This window comes from Sinocyclocheilus rhinocerous, unplaced genomic scaffold (genome assembly GCF_001515625.1).
Source record: "Sinocyclocheilus rhinocerous isolate Xijiao unplaced genomic scaffold, SAMN03320098_v1.1 scaffold1655, whole genome shotgun sequence".
In the NCBI taxonomy this organism is placed as follows: domain Eukaryota; kingdom Metazoa; phylum Chordata; class Actinopteri; order Cypriniformes; family Cyprinidae; genus Sinocyclocheilus; species Sinocyclocheilus rhinocerous.
Genome location: NW_015655597.1, coordinates 260,669 through 280,945, shown reverse-complemented (window position 1 = coordinate 280,945; position 20,277 = coordinate 260,669). Strand labels below are relative to the sequence as shown.

General features: G+C 37.4%; 3 protein-coding genes across 5 annotated transcripts in view; 1 reads left to right on the top strand and 2 right to left on the bottom strand.

Moving 5' to 3' along the window:
- Positions 1 to 1,717: 1,717 nt before the first annotated feature.
- Positions 1,718 to 7,365, bottom strand: LOC107718722 (thrombospondin type-1 domain-containing protein 1-like). Of its 2 annotated transcripts, XM_016525924.1 has the most exons (5): positions 7,208 to 7,365; positions 6,533 to 6,657; positions 4,292 to 5,251; positions 3,392 to 3,550; positions 1,718 to 3,299 (listed from the first exon to the last, which is right to left on the bottom strand). In XM_016525924.1, the coding sequence occupies exons 2-5, from the start codon at positions 6,588 to 6,590 to the stop codon at positions 1,861 to 1,863; spliced, it is 2,616 nt and encodes an 871-aa protein (XP_016381410.1). In that variant the 5' UTR covers positions 6,591 to 6,657; positions 7,208 to 7,365; the 3' UTR covers positions 1,718 to 1,860. The 2 variants fall into 2 exon arrangements, with proteins under 2 accessions (XP_016381410.1, XP_016381411.1); XM_016525925.1 differs by lacking the exon at positions 7,208 to 7,365 and having other exon boundaries at positions 6,533 to 6,773.
- An 869-nt stretch (positions 7,366 to 8,234) lies between these two features.
- On the bottom strand, positions 8,235 to 16,951 carry LOC107718721 (vacuolar protein-sorting-associated protein 36). Its single transcript, XM_016525923.1, has 14 exons — positions 16,763 to 16,951; positions 16,432 to 16,500; positions 16,219 to 16,289; positions 15,984 to 16,098; positions 15,680 to 15,769; positions 14,170 to 14,256; positions 13,783 to 13,815; positions 13,601 to 13,678; positions 12,153 to 12,287; positions 11,848 to 11,913; positions 10,616 to 10,680; positions 10,101 to 10,185; positions 8,833 to 8,909; positions 8,235 to 8,744 (listed from the first exon to the last, which is right to left on the bottom strand). The coding sequence occupies exons 1-14, from the start codon at positions 16,856 to 16,858 to the stop codon at positions 8,663 to 8,665; spliced, it is 1,149 nt and encodes a 382-aa protein (XP_016381409.1). The 5' UTR covers positions 16,859 to 16,951; the 3' UTR covers positions 8,235 to 8,662.
- A 730-nt stretch (positions 16,952 to 17,681) lies between these two features.
- Positions 17,682 to 20,277, top strand: part of LOC107718719 (proline and serine-rich protein 1-like) — a 10,245-nt gene continuing 7,649 nt past the window's right edge. Inside the window, exons 1-9 of one of the 2 annotated variants that reach the window (XM_016525920.1) lie at positions 17,682 to 17,780; positions 17,931 to 17,996; positions 18,077 to 18,145; positions 18,244 to 18,338; positions 18,433 to 18,526; positions 18,635 to 18,745; positions 18,847 to 18,930; positions 19,040 to 19,118; positions 19,307 to 19,399. In XM_016525920.1, the coding sequence (XP_016381406.1) occupies positions 17,736 to 17,780; positions 17,931 to 17,996; positions 18,077 to 18,145; positions 18,244 to 18,338; positions 18,433 to 18,526; positions 18,635 to 18,745; positions 18,847 to 18,930; positions 19,040 to 19,118; positions 19,307 to 19,399 (736 nt within the window). In that variant the 5' untranslated portion in view covers positions 17,682 to 17,735. The remainder of the gene's footprint in view (positions 17,781 to 17,930; positions 17,997 to 18,076; positions 18,146 to 18,243; positions 18,339 to 18,432; positions 18,527 to 18,634; positions 18,746 to 18,846; positions 18,931 to 19,039; positions 19,119 to 19,306; positions 19,400 to 20,277) is intronic. The other variant, XM_016525921.1, reaches the window with a different exon arrangement.

The window sequence follows — 20,277 nt, the reverse complement described above, 5'->3', positions numbered from 1 at the left end:
GATGACAGTTAGGACGACAGAATAAGATGACAGTTAGGACGACAGTAAATACGACAGTTAGGACGACAGAATAGACAGTTAGGACGACAGTAAAGATGAAAGTTAGGACGACAGAACAAGATGACAGTTAAGACGACAGAACAAGATGACAGTTAGGACGACAGAACAAGATGACAATAAGGATGACAGTAATTAAACGACAGAGAAAAATCAAGCAGGACGACAGATTAAGACGACGTCAACAGACAACATACACGCCTACATATACTGATTTACCTGAACAAGTAGGCAATGACTGTAGACAAAGACAAATGTATAGTACAAAGCACAAAGCAGTCGACTAATTTTTGACACAAATGGAACCTCATAAAAACAGAAGAATAATGTTGCCTTTGGTTTATTGAGGCAGAGGAAGAATGACAAATATCGGAAGTGTCGAAGCTGAAGGAAGAGATTCGTAAACTGAATAATAGATTGCTGATCGGAGAATGGAAAGTTATGCATCTGCGTAATCACCGACGCTTCAAAGCTGGTTCCCAACCTGGAACTATCACTGGAACACAAGACAACACTGAAACCTCACCCACCCTACCAAGTTCTGGAGGCTCATTGTTAGTTCATGACAAAAGTAATGTTTATACTTTTATAAGAAACCTGTGCACACTGCTAATTTGTAGTTAAGCCTTTTCATTATTTTATGAGAATTGATTATGAACAAATTTTGAAGTTGATAACATTTTTAAATCTGTATATGAAGTTTTTTTTTTTTTTTTTAATCTATCTGGTGTCTCAAGTCTATTTATGTTTTAAGTTTTATATTTTAAGTATTATATTTTATTGTATTTCTTGAATTTTAACAGTGTTACTACCGGGGTTAAACCAACATACAAAAGGAAAGGAAAAGTACATTGTGATAAAACAGAGTTAAAAGAAAGTTGATCTCAAAATAGTTAAATCATATTTTTTTCTGTAATTTATGTCTGTTAGATTGTTCTGAGTTATATGACAGACTAAAACCAGCGAGCGGCTTCTACAGGATTAAACCCAAACTGTCACTTGAACCATTCCTTGTATTCTGTGACTTGGAAGATGGAGGAGGCTGGACTGTGATTCAGAAACGGACCAATGGGAAAGTTGATTTTGACAGGTAAGTCTAATGTCATATGCAATGGCTTTATAATAATGGCTTTATAATAATGAATATTTTTGTGGAAAGTTTATGTTCTTACATTCAGACCCACATAAAGATCAGTATGATCAAATCAGCATTTCTATTCGCAGAAAGTGGGAAGATTATAAAAATGGATTTGGTCATTTTAAGTCAAGAAAAGATGAATTCTGGCTTGGGAATGATCATATTCATGCCCTGCTCAGTGATGGTAAGATTTGTATATAAGTTGATCAGTCTGCTTTTCTGCTCTAAAATAACACTTTTTAAATTCTCTTTAGGAGAAAATGTGATGAAAATTGAATTGATGGACTGGAAAGGAAAGGAGAAAGATCCTATGCCATGTATGACAACTTCAGAGTGTCAGATGAAAAAGTATGTTTTTTGGTTCATATTCTTGTGATATGGATACTGTCCATGTTCATGACAGTGGTTTGCAAAAGAGCAAAAAGGCTTTTCAAATGAATAGTCAAAATCCCATAAATAAAAATAAAATTGATCATAGGTTTCATTTGAAGTCTTGAAAACATTAATATGATACAAAGAGCTTACAAAATCTGATATGCATGTCCACATGGAGCAAAATAACCTCCTACTATTAAATAGAAGTGCTTCATTCTATTAAGACTTTTATTTTGAAGTTTGAGTTTGCTTCAGCAGAGTGCAGGAACCTCCCTGAAACGCAGGTTTGATCAGGTGAGTTTATGAATAGTCAGAACCTCTACTCCATCATCCTCACCCAAGTATCCAGAAATGTCCATCATGTGCTGCTCTGACTCTGTGAGACTATACGGGGAGTTGCTGTAGTCCGCAGAGAGAGGAAGGTTGCGACAGCGTCCCCTGCGCTGCTCTGAGGTAGAAATTGTGGAACTGCGTTGCCTTTGGCAGGCAGATGAATTAGACTCTCGTAGCTTCCTGGCTAGTATGTTCCTCTGGATGGGAGAGGGACCTCTTCTGCTCCAGTTCTGTTCTGCCCGTTCAGCTCGGTCCAGTGCAGAAGATGGGCTTCGAGCCACGCGATGACGATCCACCAAGGGCTCTTTTGTTGGTGTCACTGGAACTGAATCTTTCAAGTTTGACTGAGATGGGGGAGTGTCAACCCATGGTCTTCTCCTGTGGTCCACTGAGCTATCAGTTATTCTAGGACTGGAACAAGACCAGACCTCAAGTTCAGGAAGTGTATGCTCCCAGGGTCTACTTCTACAGCTCCCCTCTGGTAGCTGGCGAGGAGTCACCAGGGTCATGCTTCTTTCTCGGTAGGGTCGGGATGGGGGCAGCTGCTTCTGGTTGTTCTCGTGGAAGCTTGAAGTTCTCCTGAAGTTGGGATTCTTGGAGTATGGCATTCTACTGCGCTCTACCATCTCCACCCAGTCTGCCGTACGCTCAAGACGATGAGAGCTGGCCCTGAATGAAGACTTCGTTGGACTCAGCAACAAGTCCACCTTTTGTCTGTCTGATAAAGCGTTGTGTTTGGGAGGCCACGTAGGTTCTGGAAAGGGAGACCTTATGTGGAAGTGACTGCTGCTTGACTCTTCTGGGTTGTCAAGTTCTTGGAGCACTGGAGTTAGACCAGTAGGGGTTGAAGCCATTGCCTCTAGCATGGTGTCGTCGACTGGACTCTGGGACACATGGTAGACTTGAGTGGCCTCTTTTAAGCCCTTCGTCTTCATCTCCTTGAGCTGCTGTTGAGCCAAGCGGTAGCCAAAAATAGGGGGAAGAATCTTTTGGCCAGAAGGAGACATCCTCTCCAGGTCTTGAGAAAGGGGAAGAGGAAGGGACATGCTCTGTTGATGAGCCAATACACCTCGGTCCGAAGGTCCTTGCTTTGCAGGCAAGGTAAGTCCCTTCTGGAGGGGAGCTGCCTGGAGACTTTCTGAGAAACTGGGTCTCTGCATGCTGTGACCATAGATAGAAGCCTCATCAGAGTTCTTCCGACCGCTGAGAGAGTGCAGAGAGCCACGGCGCATGGAGCTGCACTTTGGAGCACGGCAGAGTTTTCTCCACACTGTGATAAAGATGGTGGCCAGGATCACAGCCAGGCACAGGGAGATCCCAGCCACTACGACTAGATTCCCAATTAGGGGAGAGTTCACAGCTGGCGGAGGGGTGAGGGGAGGAGGCGGGAGCTCCTCTACATAAAGAAAAAACAGAATGGAGTTTATTCTGAAAAAAATTGTTCTGAAAACATACAAATTTTATTGATAAAAACAGTAAAATGTTTACCAGTGCAATCTTCTAGCGAACAGTGTGACTGCTCCCTAACCATGCCAGTGCATTGGATCCCACCACTAGAGGGCAGCAGACATTCACGAACACGCTCTCGCACCCCTTCCCCACACGTCACACTACAACCACTCCATGGCTGCCACGGTCCCCACATTCCTTTAGAGCAATGATACAGTATTAGAGAGAAAAAATACATTGAAAATAATGGATATCATACATACACACACCTTAAGCAGCATTAGTAAATAGATTTTGTCTCAGGAAAATGTAAATGATGCTGGACTGTCAAAATCCTTGCTAAGATGCCAAGGTGTTGCTAAGGCATTTCCAGAGTGCTCTGGGTAATTGTTAGCTGGTTGCAATACTATGTTTAATACTTTGGGTTAGAGGTTAGGTCAGGGGTGTCCAATGCTGCTCCTGGAGGGCCACCTTCCTGCAGAGTTTAGCTCAAACACCTGCCAAGAAGTTTAGTTAAGAAGTTTAGTTAAGTCCGGATTAGCTTGTTCAGGAGAAATTAATTAGGGCTGGAGGTAAACTTGGCTGGAAAGTGGCCCTTCAGAAGTAGGACTGGACACCCCTGGGTTAGGGGTTGTGAGTTAGGAGTTCAAATCAAGGTTAGGGGTTCAAATCACTAATCCTAAGTATAAACAACAGAAATAGTCATAAATGCCTTAGTATTCAGCACTACGTAGTAAAATCAGCAAATTAATTAGCAAATAAAAATAAATAGCAAAGTTTGCTTTTAGGTTATATTCAACAGTGTGATTCTGTCAGGCCTTAAACATAAAACTAAGAAATAAACATAACTAATTCCTAATTCCTATTCCTAACTAAATGCTAATTCCAGATTAAATTAGCTATGTTTTGTACATGCTTAACAGATAAAAGCAGACTCACTTGTATGTCTTTGCACAATCACACAGGTGTGTGTTAAACTGGGAGCCTTACTGTAGACAAGTGTGAAATGGAAGCAATACTTATTCCTGCCGGGGTCAAAGATGGAGCAGTTAAACTCAGTCTCATTCTCCGCTTGCGTGAGGAAATTGAAGGCCAGGTGAGAGGGAGCAGCCATATCATTATTCTCTTCTTTATAAAGCAGAACCTTTCCATTTGTAACCGTACAGGGAGGAGTGATTCGACGAACAGACACGGCTCCCTCACAGCCACTTTTGTAAATGTTATCCACAAGAAGCTTGTAGGAGAAGATGCTGGACAGGTAAAGAGGACCAGAGGATTTGATGTCTTGCTGGGTGTGAGGGGATTTTAGGGAAATCTGGATGAAGCCAACCTCTGTCAGAGGGGATGCACATGGCATCTCCACATGTTGTGACCTAACTACTTTAATATTGTGTCTTATCCGGTTCTGAACCTTCTCAAAGGTGTTCCTCCCTATCTTGACTTGTTCCAGGTAACTGACGTCAAGGAAGAGAGTTGAAGCTTTGTTGCTAGAACAAGGATGGAAGTTGTCGTTAGTGTACACTCCAATCCTAAAGTCATTAAAGCTCCGGTTGTTGCTGCCACGATCCACAGCCAGGTGAAAGGTGGGCCAGTGCACATGTAGAACTGGACTCCACCACCAGAGGGCACTCATGTTAGACACGGCAAGGCTGTGCTTCTGCTCCAGTCTGAATCTGAAATTACCTGCATACAGGAAGCAAGAACAGTTCAACTCCAGTGACCCTTCTGACTGGTTAAAGGGAAGCGACCTGGAGAGTACTGGAACATTCCTGTCGATGTCAATCAATGACACTGTCAGCCTGTGGTCGGTGAAGTTGCTTTCAGTGCTGTAATCCACAAACACACTGGCATTGCTCAAGGCGATGTGCATTGATGGCCAGAGATGGATACCAGCCATTGCTATACAAGAAAGAAAATATAAATTAAAATGGATCAGTACACCTAAACCTTAGGAGGCAAATTTGATGAACAGTTTGTATCTGTGCTATTACCATGTTCCCTAAAGTAGCATAACATGACCAGGAGTGAAATGTTAGTGATTCTTAACCATGCAAAACTCATTGGCACAATGTAAGGGTGGGTGGTTTTCTTTAGCTATGTGTTTGCTAAAGGATTCTGAGTGGTTGTTAGCATGTTGCTATGCAGTTACAAGGATGTTCTATTTACTGGCCCAACACTAAAGAGCCCACTCTCAAGTCTCTATGGTAGTGGTCCTTCTCTGGCTCAGGAGTTTTTTTGCCCCTTTTATTGTCCGCTAGGGAAAAACAGTCTGATCGCTAAAAACATTAGAAGACTGCCAACTACAGGCCTGGAAGAAATTTCCCAACATTTCTTTTTGGCTTTATTGCCAGTTTTATTGACAGTGACTATGTAGGACAGGAAGTAATGTGGAGAAAAGGAAGAAACAATCTTTAGAATACGCAAACTCACCATCGCCACTATATGCACCACAGTCTATTGTGACAGAGCACATGAGCCAACCACTTTTTTTTTCAGACATGGATTAGACCTCATGGTTTGTCTCTGATATTACTGTAAATTTTCACATTTAAGGTTGTGCCTTTTGAGCCAGATGAAAATACTATGTTATACACTACCTAATAATAATGCAACACTGAAACACATAAGTTCTCAGGTTAATTTTTCAAGTTTTAGAGAAGTTCTACAGCTGTACAGTACTGTTGTCTATTCCTGCAGTATGAGAACTTGAGGAGGCTTTGTGATTTACAAACGCTGCATGTGTGGGTCACTTCCTGCAGAAAAAACAAATGCATCCAGGGGAAGAGAGCGCAGGAAAAGTCAGTGACCCTCCCTTCCCCCTCCCTCCATTTTCCTCTCCAACTGAACCCAATTCACCACGGTGCACTTGAAACGGCCAATCACTGACCTTCATTTAAACTCTATTTTGTATGAGAATCAGAAAAGTTGGATTATATAACTGAACATTTGTGTGGCTGTCATGATTCCTGCGGATGTAATGAGAATGAAATGGTTTTATTACACATGTTACATTGCAGATTTGGAGTTCCCTTCCTTGCCACAGTCACCTATGGTTTGCACACTCTGCTGGGCATTAAGGCATGATTTCCTATAAAGCTGAAGGCATAAGGCATACAAAAAAATGTACGTGACTAAGTTCCAAGACAAACTGTTCTTTAAAATGTAAGGACATCTTCTCACCAAATCCCATCAGGAAGAGCAGCACAAATGGGGTCACTGTAGGGAAACCCTGTGTCATTCCGACTTCTGCGGCCTCTTATCCTTCTTTGTCCACATCACCCCAATCCACTTTTATTCACTCTGTCCTGAGACAGACACAATTCAATCAGACACAAGGGATGAATTAAATACATTTATTCTACCTCCATTCCACACTTATTTGTTTTGGCAATCACCTGACTCTTTCATTGGACTATCGATCGGTAAGGTGGAAATATGAATTTGAATATCTTCTTGATAATCTCACGTTAACACATAGTACATAGACTATTCATTACATACATACAGTACATAGCCTACAATTACACTTAATAAAATATAGGCTATACACAATTGCTTTTCTTTCATTTTTAATCTTGAGCAATATTTAATTATGGAAAAATATTTCTTGCTTAGAAACGTTTATGCATGTTTCATTACTTTTTTTGAGGCAGTTCAATCTCAAGAGAATAATATAATACTTATAACTTATTACTCATATTTTCCAGATACCTGTAATCTTAATCTTATACAAAATAAAATAAAATCTCTCATGCATTACATGTATAACCAAACCCAGTCAATAGCCTACACTTAAATGCTAAAATTAAAGGTAAATAACCTAAAGAGGTAGATGATAAAAAGTATTTTACTTACATATGACATTGAGTCGGATGAATACCGTATGTTCTTGTATCCTGGTCGAGCTGAATGGCATCGTGTTACCATGAGTTTTGTTTTTGAGCGTTAAATGAATGAACGTCACGGAGCGACACCGCTCTGAGGCACGCTCCCATCAGCGCGCACTCATCAGCTCGCGCTCATGTTTGCAGACTGAGCGACCGTGAACGCGCGTTCCCTTGCTTCCTCTACCGGCTGTTTTTAGGGAAATTAAGTTAGGATGCGGTCTGATCTCCACAAAAACCTATTTAGCATTTACGTCTAGTCTACAAATTATGAAGAACTGCATATTATACATTTTCAATGTGAATCACAAATTTCTCAGTGACCGAGCAGAGAGCTCTGCTGGCTCTCTATTAATGAAGCCAATTAGCTACTGTAGTTCATGTTACCAAACATAAATGTCAAAAGTTAGCGGTTAATCTTCTGCTTAATATATATATATATATATTTGTATATATAACTGAACATTTGTGTGGCTGTCATGATTCCTGCGGATGGAATGTTATGAATTATATATATAACCTCTCCACAATAAATCTCCTCACAATGGGGAGGTATGTCTCAAGATGAGCTTGGCATTTCAGACAAAATTTTAAGTTCATTAATACATTAAACTATATCTAGGCACAGTCTACGCATTGTAATCGCATTTGTCATTACTGGCTCATATGTTTCCATGGAACAGACCTTAGAAAAACAGAACATTATTTCTCAGTACTAGCAATTAGTGCCATAAAAGAAACAACGCTGATGAAACATCTGATATAATACACCAGATTGAAAAATGCCAATGAAACGTGATAACACACTAGAAATAATCAAGAAAGATAAATGAACAAATGAAAGAAAACCCAGACAGAAAATGTTTTTTTTTAAATATTATTTTCACACAACGGTCCAAAATAAGTGTGGAAGACTTTATGCTTCCATAAGGGGAAAAGTAGATTGCTTTCAACAAGTGTCACTGAATTATTTTGATGATTTTCTGGTTATTTCTGCATTTTTTTTTCCTGAGTTTTAATTAAAAATTTTCCTTACATTCTTACTCATGTGTTTACACAGCAGTTTGATGCATATGTAATGCACACATCTTTTTATGCATTGAACATGTGCTGGAGTCACAATATCAACAAAACTGATTTAAACATGAAACTGTCCTCTGCATCCTCATGATCATTTCTGTCATCGCCATTTCATTAAAGGCTGTGGAAATGACTAAGCATGTTAGACACAGAAAAAAAACAGATGCGGTAATGTACGCAAGTACCTTAACCCACATTTATGAAAGACCCTATTGACAAATACAGTGGAAAGTAGGTGCCCACTTGTGTCCAGAGTGAGAGCTAATCAGTTATCCATTCTGAGAGGGATCAAGGGCCAACAGGAGCTAAGAGCCAGCCGGGTTCGATAACATATCAGCCTCATGCGTCAGAACAGGTTGGGATAAAAACGCAGACCTTCTACTGAATCGTCTCGGCACAAGTGACCCATTTTTTCAGCTAATAACAATCTGTAAAAGAGAGCGATACATCAAAATAGTGAGAAGGCGCTTCAGGGATGAATTATTGATTAAATAAGGAAAAGGCTGTCTCCTGTACCTTTCTTTAGCAAGCAGAACTGACAGTCCCAACAGCTTGGCAAACTCTTCGGCTGTGAGGGAGCCTTTATCAGACACCTGGGAGAGGAAAAAGAGAAGGAAACCTCAATTAAACCAGATGGATGCCCACCAAAACCACTGCTCTGTGTTGTGGGGGTATTGCCAAAGTATATACAACACTATGTTCTGATTAAGGTAAATGTGTCACAGTAAGTTTATACAGCACATGTCTCACACTAGAATTGAAAGGGGGAAAAAAAACTTGAAGAAATTAATTTTTATTAATTATTTTTTAATTAAATTTTTTAAATGACAATTAAGCAAATTTCTTGTCTAAAATACTCATTATAATAATGCACTTAAGCACTTTAATTTATTTCATTTATTATTAAAGAAAATAAATTATATGCTGTAATAACATTTATTTTATTTGTATTTATATCAATATATATTAAAGCAGGGGTCACCAAACTCAATCCTCGTCTTGCAGAGTTTAGTCAAACACACCTGAAACAGCTAATCAAGCTCTTACTAGGTATACTTGAAGCTTCCAGGCAGGTGTGTTGAGGCAATGTGTGTTGATTTTATTTTATTTTTTATTTTTTTGCATTACAGTAAAAATGATTTTGGTGGAAAACTTGCTTCATTTTACTTAAAATGATTCACCAATGCAAAATATTTTAATCGTTCTGAAATAGGCTTTTTTAAAGTACAATCTAATTTCTTATTCTTATTTTAGTGTAAAACATGACCCAGTTATGATCTTGACTGGTTTCGTCAGATTCACCTATGTAATAAAATTAATGGCTGATTCAATATGAATAGAGCAATAATTGCCATCCCATGTCAAATGATCTTCAAATATGCTTGCTTTGTTTTGTTTTTTAACATTCCTCTCCTTTACCACATCTGTCTTGGACTCTTCAGGGATGGAAATTTCTAATCTGATACGCCTCTCCTTCCAGCTCTTTGACCTAAAACACCACCCCCAATCACATCTGCTAGCTGTGTCTTGTCCAAAAACACTTTGAAGGTGGTTCATTTCATGCAATTTCTAGGAGAATGAAACAGGAAACTTCTCTCACTCTCCTAACCACAACCATTTAATAGAAGAGGAAGAAATTGGCTGTACAAGTTTGTAGTTATAAGTCTGATCCGATTTCCACTCAATGAACCTGTAATTAAACATGACAGGAAGTTGCTGCATGATGTTTGAATGGCCACATAAGTGATTTCACAGATGAGGGAAAAAGATGGCACAGCACTCACGTTATCTAGAGCTGAGGCAATCATTTCCTCTTCACTGTGGGACTGGAGCTGAACCACCATCACGCCGCTATCAAATACTCGCAACCTGACAGGGAAAGAAAAATTATGTTTATGCTGGTGGTTACTTATTTTTTTTTTTACTATAACTCCGATTGTATTCGTCTGAAAGAAGAAAGTCATATACACCTAGGATGGTTTGAGGGTGAATAAATCATGGGGTAATTTTCATTTTTGGATGAACTATCCCAACAATCATTGCTTCGTAATCTAATCGTATGCAACCTAATTGTGGTTTGTGAGTCAAATTGTTGTTTTCTTTTGAAAGGTGGAAAACGCAGCCAACAGACAGAGGGCGGACATGGGTCCTGAAAACAGGAAGTCTGCCAGGAAGTGGCTGACCGATCCCACGCTGACCTGCTTCGGCCTACAAAGACTGGTTTACTCAAGACACATCCACATTTGCTCACTTTTACTCACGCAAACACACACACAAATATAAATGTCCACACCCTTACCGTAGAGGAAGCTTCAGTGATTCTAACATCTTGCAGGCATTGACTAAGTCCTCTGGAGAGAGAAGCTGAGAAGAAATTTGCGAGAGACAGATTATACGCCTCAAAAAGATCCATCCAGAATGTTTTTTTTTATGTTTTAATATTTATGTATATTTCAAAGAAATTACCCTAAAAATGACTTTTCCTTACAAAACATATTTTCCTTACACTTTTAATGTGTGTACACATCTTAATCATTTTAAAACAGTTTTTAAATGTCATTATGATTATTTTTTAAAGAAATTAATACTTCTATTTAGCAAGGGAGCATTCAGTTGATCAAAAGTGACAGTAAAGACATTAGCACGTCTTTATTCATTAAAGAAATGTATGATGGTTTCCACAAAAATTATTTAGCAGCACAACTGTTTTCAACATTGATAATAAATGTTTCTTTAGCAGCAAATCAGTATATTAGGATGATTTCTGAAGGATCATGTGACACTGAAGACTGGAGTAATGCTGCAGAAAATTCAGCTTTGCATCACAGTAACAAATTACATTACTCATTACACAACATTATACATTCTAAATTAATTTTTTAAACTACAGTATATTGTAATCTAAAACTTAAAACTTATTTTAAATTGTTTTTAGTTTATTTTTGATTAAAAAAATGCAGCCTTGGTGAGCAAAAGAGACTGCTTTCAAATACTTTTTTTTAAATTTTATTTTTTTATCTTACCTACCCTAAACTTTTTAATGGTGATGTGCTTTTTTTTAATGTTTTTTCCCCCAAATATTTTTAATTATTAATTCATAAATATCATCAGGTTTTGGGGAGTCACACCACATGACATTTTAGAACCTGAACTAACCTCACTGTCAAACCTTGGTCAAATTATCTTTCATATGACCTTGATTTGTCAGACAAAAGTTTTTAAACATTAATAATCCATTTTATTACATTTCATAAACATTTTAACTTTTAAATAATTTAAAATGGTTAAATTCAATGCTAGCATACCCCTGAGATGAACCTGAGAGCTAGTTATACTAAATGTGGCATCATTCTGATAGATGCAAACCAAACCAATGCCATCACACTCGCATTTAAAGTGAGAGCTTGCTCTCTACTCTCCAGACGGCTGTGCCATCATCAGCTTCACTCTTAATGCTGCTGGGAAGAAGATCAGGATCTGATCTGATTAACTCAATGACAAGACACACCGATGTGTCCAGCTTCATCTTACCTCCATTCCACGGGCTCTGTTCACCAAACAGTACACTTCAGTGAGGGCCATCATTCCTCCACACTCCTATAGAGAGACAGAATAACAAAGAGCAGTAGACGAAGAGTAAGGAAGGAAGAGTAATATCTCCAAGAACAACATACGTAAGACAGAATGTATAGTCATCTGGTTATTATTGCAAACAAGGTGATGATTTTGAGATCATGATGAGCCAACTTAATGTTATCATATCATATATGTATGCAGGTGGGCCATGCAAATCTGTTTGGTAAGCATTAGAAATATAAAAATACACAGTTTATTACCTCCAGTGGGGCCTGCAGTATGTCTCCCAGCTGTTTGGCGAGTTGGATGTGGTATTGTGTGCCTGAGCCGTGTGTCTCTCTGGTCACTGGGTTGGCTATACCCATACTCAGCAAATAAGACTTGAAGCGGATAGTCTTTTGCATGGCAAAGAAAACAAACATGACAAATTTAATTGCAGCTCTACACTAAATATAATAACTAAAAAAACTGAGCAAGCCTGGCTGTTATAGCCTACTAACGATGCTGAGAAATTCCAGTTTTAGCATGTGAACTTCAAAATTTCTACAGATGGAACAAAACACATCTACTCCTTTTTAGATGTACCAAAGTCTTTCCTCGTCTGATTGTGGACTTCTGTAATAACAGGTTATTTTCTGTGCAATAAATATTTGTGTCTATTTGGATGCAATGATGCACTTAAGAAACACGGTGGATGTCAATCCTGGGTGCTTTTCAGCTCAATTCTAGGTTCTATTTATGTCACTGTCTCATTTCCTTGCCCTCGATGCCCCTGTACAAAGTGTATGTTGCGAGCAACCGGGATTTCTGAGCTCTGTGTGGATTACACTGCCAATGTTTGCCAAGCTTTGGATTTATAGACACTCCACTGAGCCAGAGAACATGACACATACATACATACATAATCAAATGTATTATTTTATTGAAGAGAGAAGGACTGATATCTAACCTTTTAAAAGCATATCTGTGCATATGGAGGCCAAATAAAACAAAACAGATAGCTATAACAATACATATAACAGCTGTTATCTACATGTAATCTAAGAAAGCCTATTAACTTAAGCAGGATCACAGCAGTAATAGACTTTGAGGAGGAAACAGTCTTATAAAAAGGCTCTTCTTACAAGTACATATGTGTATAAACCACTGTTTACGAGTTTGGGGTCAGTGACTTAAAAAAAAAAAAACGTAATACTTTTATTCAGCAAGGATGCATTAAATCAATCAAAAGTGATAAAGACTTTTAAACTGTTTAAAAATAGTTTTTATTTCAAGTAAATGCTGTTCTTTGGAACTTTATTAATCAGCACAACTGTTATTAAAATTGATAATAATAATATGAAATATCTCTTGAGCAATTTAGCATATTAGAATGATTTCTGAAGGATCATGTGACACTGAAGACTGGAGTAATGATGCTAAAAATTCACAGAAATAAATTACATTTTAAAATATAATCAAATAGAAAACTGTTTTTTTTTTTCACAATATTTTTGATACCAAATAATTGCAGCCTTGCTGAACATAAGACACTTCTTTCAGAAACATTAAAAAAAAAATCTTACTGCCCCAAACTTTTAAACAGTAATGTGTAAAAAAAAAATCCAGTATTTGATTAATGATTGGCTAATGTCAAATATCTCAGCTAATCACATGATAAAACACTAGTGCTTCAGAAAACCAAGCACCTCAGGGTCTTTAAGCTCACCTCATCTTCTGTGATGTCACCCTGTTTGTCTTTGATTTTGTTGGCAATGGATTTGGAGACCTCCACCATCTCTTTGGCCTGAAGGGAAAGATAGTGATTCGCTGAATCAAGACTGATAAAATTGACCATGGCTGTATTGTGCATGATAACAGGTCGACCCACCAACCTACTGAGTGACTGACCTTTTCCATCAGTTTACTGAGATCCTCAAAGGCCTGAAAGAAAAGAGAGAATAGAAACATGAAAGAAATGATATACAAAACACCTCTTTATCAAGAGCTGAAATCACCTGTAAATCACTGGGTGTGCCCACACCTAACAGGATATCCCACCACTGTTCACTCTCTTTTTCTCTTCCATTATGGCTGTGCCAGGAAGCTAATCAGAGCTATGAGGTCATCTAGCATTAAAAACAGGGTCCCGCTTGCTTTCAACATCAGGGGCCCCTCAAAAGGGGGCCACGGCACCCACTGTCTGATTGTGGCCACAGCTTTCCTGACTATCTCAAGCTGGTATTCCAGTGCTGTATGTTAGATATGACTACCTGTCAGTCTGTTTCTCTTTCTTACCTCAGAAATGTTTTTATCCGTCTCTTTTCTTTTCTCTTCCAGCTTCCGTTCAATCCCCACAATCCCCACTGCGCGTGTTCTTCCTGCCTACAGAACCACAGAGAGCAGGAGAGAAAAAAATGAGCCTCACTCTTTGTTAAACATGCACGCGCACAAACAATAATTCAAAAGCATGCAAACAAATAACAAAGGAACAGGAAGGAAAGGGTTTGCCCAGGGGTTACTGCTTCAGGGCCACGGCCTGTTCTTTGCAAGACACAATCTTTAAAAAAAAACAACAGCTATACAAATGTTGCAAGCTAACTATCATATATAATAAATCAACATATCCAAAGCAAAACAACATTTTGTAAGTATTTAAACAGCTTTATGTCACAAATGACAAGTGGCAAACAACATTCTTACAGTTCCACCATGAGGATGTAATAATCACTGCATCATTATTCATTCAAAACTGAATTAATAGGCAATTCATAAAGATTCCTTTTATTCTGAAGTGTTACCAGATCCCTGGAGTAGGTAACTAACCAGCTGCCACCAGTATGAATATTTATTTAAAATAATTAATGCTATTTTCCAATTAAGAACAGCTGACAAAGTTGTATCGATATAATAAAATATTTACAAAAATGTGAGGGGTGTACTCACTTCTGTGAGATACTGTATATAGGTAAGGTACGAAAATGATAAAGTTAAAAGTTAGTTTTAGCAATTTATGAAACCCAAATTAATCAAAATAAATAATGTCACTAATTGAAAACAATTTAAAAAAATTAATTTTTGCATTATTCAGTTATTCACAAAATAATTATTATTATAAAAAAAATATATATAGCTACAGTGTTATTATTAGTTAAAACTAAAATTCTTAAAACAATTTTCAGTAACTGAAATAATGCTGAAATAAAATAAAAATAAAAATATTTGATGAAAAACTTAAAATGAAAAAAAAAACAAAAATAAAAAAGTTGTTTTGGCAACTAACTGATGTAAATAAATTGAAGTACTAAAATAATTTTTTACATATTTCAGTAAAAATTATTTTAGTAAATTGCTAAAACTAAAACAGACATAAAAATGCTGATTTAATAAAAAAATAAAGCTAATGTAAAATTAAAGCTAAGTAGAAATATTAAAATGACAAAAGTACATAACACAAATGCTAAAACAAACTAAATTTAAAATTAAACTTAAAAGTACAAAAATAAAACGTAACTCATATTTTAAAATCACAAACTAAAATATATATATTTATATAATAAATATTATAAAATAACTAACTAAGATATACTCATAAATATACTAGTAAATACTAAAATAACACTGGCTAGTTTTAATAAGCCATTTTATTTGCATATTTTTATAGAATTTATCCAAATCTATTAATTACATAAATATATACAAAATAATACAATTTGTTATTATTAAAAAAAAAACTATGAAATTAATAGAAATATCAAAACAAACCCCAGTTGTTAATGCATCATTCAAAGTTTGAGTTTAAGCTGACCTTGGGTCCTACTCCTGTGGGGATGGGCTGTGAGACAGGTGTATTCTCCCATCGTTTCTGAGTCATCTCTTCAGTTAGACGTCTGTAAAACTACACGCCAAACACAGCACAAGTTACCTTACTTACACCTTTCTAACACTTCTGCTCTGTTCCTCTCTAAATGCCATGACTGCTTATAGTGCATGCTTCAAACGGTAAGACAGATTTAGTGGAGTAATAAGCTCCATGTATGCGGAAGCAGAATTAATCTATGCATCATCATCAGTTGAAATATTTCGGTGACATCACTCCTTAAGTTACTGACCTCAATCTGCCCATGTTCCTTGAAGGACAGCTTTATATAAGAGTACTTGCTCTGCTGGTAGGGGCCTGGCTCCTTATTTTCCGGGACAGGATGCAGGTGAACGACAATCTTGGCACTGCAGGTTGGAAAGGTAACGGTTTATTTTTAACGTAACTGGGTGTAGTTTCCAATATTATTATGGCATGCTACACATGTCAGATGCATTAATCGCACACTGATGTTAAAATGCAGTCACCTCTTTCCGATGCCTGCTGCTTGCTCCTCAAAGAATATGACCTGTGACAAGGGTATGCATATACAGCATTCCTACAGAGAAATGAGAGATTTCAGACATTGTTCTTCATTTAAAGCAAAAGGACATTTAGGAGTGAGAAAAAAAGTCTGACATAAGTTTAAAAAATGGACATGACTTAATGTAAGAGCAGTAAAGATACTGAAGATGACATACATGACTCTTCTGGTCCCTCCAGAGAAGGCGATGGGTACTGAGAAGAACGACTCCCACATCAAGTTTAGCCTGTCAATGAGGAAACAGTATAATATGGAGCATTATTATACACTATCTATTCAAGTAATGCATATCCTATTATTGCATTTTGTAAAACCCAATTCCCAATTCTACAATTTCTTTATAACAGCACGAATAAGCAACATGAAAACGACAATCTAAAATGTGTTTAGCTGTAATGTTTACATCATTGGCAGGTCAGTAAATTACACATGGTTGTCATTTCATAACTTTCAGTTGAATCCAAACTAACTATCTAGGGAAAAAATACCTTGTCCTCCCCATCGTAAAGTCTCACTCCTCTTTGCTGAATTACTAACGTTTCGTTCATCTCAAGTAGCCCATTTGTCCAAACAAACCTGTCCATTTGATCAATGTAATAAAACAAAAGTGAAAAACAGAACTAGAGCATATTTTACATAAAGCTACAGCTGTTTACTTCCGCCTAGGTGTCCGGTAATGCGCCTAATTGAAAAAATACGACAAAACTTCACTCACCGCGTTGCTTTTAATGTATGTTATAAAAAGTCATAGAAATAAACTTAATAATATACATTTTATTTAAAATTTCCCCATTATGAAAATGTGATACCTACCTAATTAGTTTATCGTTACAAAGAATTATGACAAATCGAAAAGTACCATTAATATACGTTAGTATTTGAATAATAAAATATAAAGTTTACAAAATGCCATTTATTTCAAAATATAATGTCAACTCTTCTTGAGGCGTATTTAGAAGCAGACTCTTTCACGTCGGGGTCCTGACAAAGCAAGTCGCACACGAACTGCAGCCTTTAGCATCTCTGCTAATCCCCAACAAACAGCGACGATTTATCAAAATTATCAAAACTAGCGCGTGGACTATGACCTTCAATCACTTCAGCGTAATCTGTAATTGTGCAAAAATGATAAAAGACTTGCATGTATGTGAAGAAGGGTGCATTTGAGGAGTGTGTGATTTAGCACTGGACCATTGTTGTTCCTCATGACATGCCAGCCTGAACTTAAAGAGACCGTCAGCCTTCTATAGTACCTGCTGAACCTCTCCAAAATTATTCTTGGTTCACTAAAAGGATAGATCATATGCAAAAAAATTGATGAATTCTTACATTGATGCTGTGAATAAGTATAACAGGGTTACTACGTTAAGCTTCCCATCAGCAGGTGAATGAAGGGTCGTCATTGAGATGCTGTAGGAGGAATTGGTAATCAATACAGTGATCAGAACATCGACAGAGAAGATGGACAAGAAATCCTTTGATATCGTCTTGGACGAAATTAGAAAGGTATTGGATTATTAATATTTATGTAGGTTTATATATTTTTATAGGTTGTCTGTTCTGGAAAGAGGCAGTTGTGGTCTGTTTGGGTGATTATGATTATTGAATATGCAACAGAGAATAACATTTATACTGTCATTTTTGTTTGTTCTGAAGTGTGTTTTGACAGATCAACGTATCAAAGCTATAGAGCAGGTTCATGGGTATTTCTCCAGTGAACAGGTATGTTGATATAGTAACAGTAGAGAACTGTAATTCCACAGAATCTTACATCTGCTTACATGTCAAATTTCCTTCCTCAGGTGATTGACATTTTGAAATACTTCTCCTGGGCAGAGCCACAGATAAAGGCAGTCAAAGCCTTGCAACATGTAAAAATTCTGCTTCTTTCTTTATTTATTTCTTATTTTTTTATTTTTAGTTGAGCTAAATGACTTCATTTAATTGCATCACATGTTTTTTCCTGCAGAAAATGGTTGCAATTCCAACAACGAAGGTTGCAAACATCCTTAATTGTTTCACGTTCTCAAAGGACAGAATTATTGTACTGGAACTCATAGCTCTGTAAGTTACACACTACAGAAATTATGCACATCAGCAAATATCCAAACAAATTAATTATCATGCGGCAATGCAATATGTAATATATACTTTACAGAAATATTTCTGATGCCCAAAATTTCCATCCCGTGGATGATGCGTTCCGTACTTACCTCGCTGAGAAGCAGTGTGCAAGAAGAATCCTAGAGCAGGTAAAACTTGCACATTCATGTGAATTTACAAGCTGTACATCATGGCCAGGTGTAGACTATACTGAATGAATGAGGATATAAATGCAGTACATGTCTGTAATTGTTTAGGTGTGTAAGGTGGGATGTAAAGCTCCAGTGGCTATGATTTCATCCTGCGGGATGATCCCAGGCAACCCTTACCCCAAAGGCAAACCCAGCCAGGTCACTGGAACATTCCCTGTAAGTTCCTTCATGTAATAAATCTATTAAATACCTTTTAAATGCATATTGTTTAATTTAGCTCTTTAAAATTAATTGTGGCTTTTACTGGAACTTTAAAGAGAATTCCTGCCAAAAAGGATGGAGACGATGCAACCCTGGATGGAAAGGGCATTGCTGCACGCATCCTCGGACCAAGCAAACCAGTATGTTTTAATGGCCAGGTGTTATTGCCTAAACATATTTGTTCTTTGAATGCTTTTCATTAATGGCTAAGAATTTCTTATCACATCCATTTCTCTCTTTTTCCGTAAGTCACCATCAACGTACAATCCGCACAGACCTGTGCCATACCCTATCCCACCATGTAGGCCACATGCAACCATCGCTCCAAGTAAGACCCTTTTTTTTTCAGATTAGAAAAAAATTATCAAGAATAAATTGTATGAGTAATAATCTCCCTAATGTACAAAAAAATAGTAGACCATGCATATGCCAGCAATATGTCTGTGTGCAATATGAAAGTTAATTTGGGGGACTGGATGCAGAATGTTCTTACCTTTTTCTCCGGATGCTGCCCAGGTGCGTACAACAATGCAGGTCTGGTGTCAGTGGGTGGGGTCATCACTGCCAATGTGCCACCCCCACCCTACCGAGCCACTCCCAATTTGGCAGGTACAACGTGCAGTTGCTGTTGCTAGCGCTGTGTGCTGCCTTAACAGCTGCGACAGCAATGCTGTCTCTAGACGCTCACCATGGCATGCTCTAAATCTGCCTGCAGCACTTATAGCATGCAGTTTGATCATGCTTAATACTCTCTCCGAGGTTTCTTTACTGATCTAACTGAACTAATATGGAGATTTTTCATTTGCCACGAATGCTTATAGAGAGCACAGATTCTAGAATGTGTATTGTACACTTGTCATGCTCACTAAACAGCATTTCAGATTTTCCGGAATCCATTCATGAAAGTAATGTTCTGGAAAAAAAGTGGTTACTTTAAGGCAGTGTTTCCCAACCTTTCTTTAGTCACGGCACCCTTTGGAAATTTTAACAAATTTGTGGCACCCTACAAAATTAATTTTGTCTCAATATTTGAATTTCTAACTTCGATATGATACTTTGAAAAGTATAGATATTCGGTACAGCAGGGAAGAACTGCAGACTATACTGTCATACAGATATTTTTAATATTATAAAAAAAAATTGTCCATCAATGGTGGCAATCAGTAGGCTAATTTCTAATGAAAAGACCAATGTATATGACATATTTTAATGTAGGCTTTTATACATATGTAAACATTATTTAATTACCATTATAACTAGCTATCTCACAAATTTTTGCTCACTCAGTGTTTTTTTTTATTTTACAGTGGGGTAATTTTGGTGCAGTAGCACGAGATAGCTTGATTTAAAACTTTGAATTGAATAAAAAAATGACAAGGAGGCTAAGCAGTTAATAATAAAATAAGAACAAATAAAGAAATGACTAATGATAGCACAAATAAAAAAAAATCAAGATAGGTCTACAAATGAAATAAATAGCTTTTTAG

Coding starts and splice junctions, on each gene's coding strand:
- LOC107718722 (XM_016525924.1), bottom strand. CDS start 6,590: ATGACACAGGGTTTCCCTACAGTGACCCCATTTGTGCTGCTCTTCCTG. Junction 5,252..6,532: donor GCTCTTCCTGATGGGATTTG/GTGAGAAGATGT, acceptor TTTCTTGTATAG/CAATGGCTGGTATCCATCTC. Junction 3,551..4,291: donor GATTGTGCAAAGACATACAA/GTGAGTCTGCTT, acceptor ATTGCTCTAAAG/GAATGTGGGGACCGTGGCAG.
- LOC107718721 (XM_016525923.1), bottom strand. CDS start 16,858: ATGGACAGGTTTGTTTGGACAAATGGGCTACTTGAGATGAACGAAACG. Junction 15,770..15,983: donor AGGAACATGGGCAGATTGAG/GTCAGTAACTTA, acceptor TTTGGCGTGTAG/TTTTACAGACGTCTAACTGA. Junction 12,288..13,600: donor GTGACATCACAGAAGATGAG/GTGAGCTTAAAG, acceptor GCCATGCAAAAG/ACTATCCGCTTCAAGTCTTA.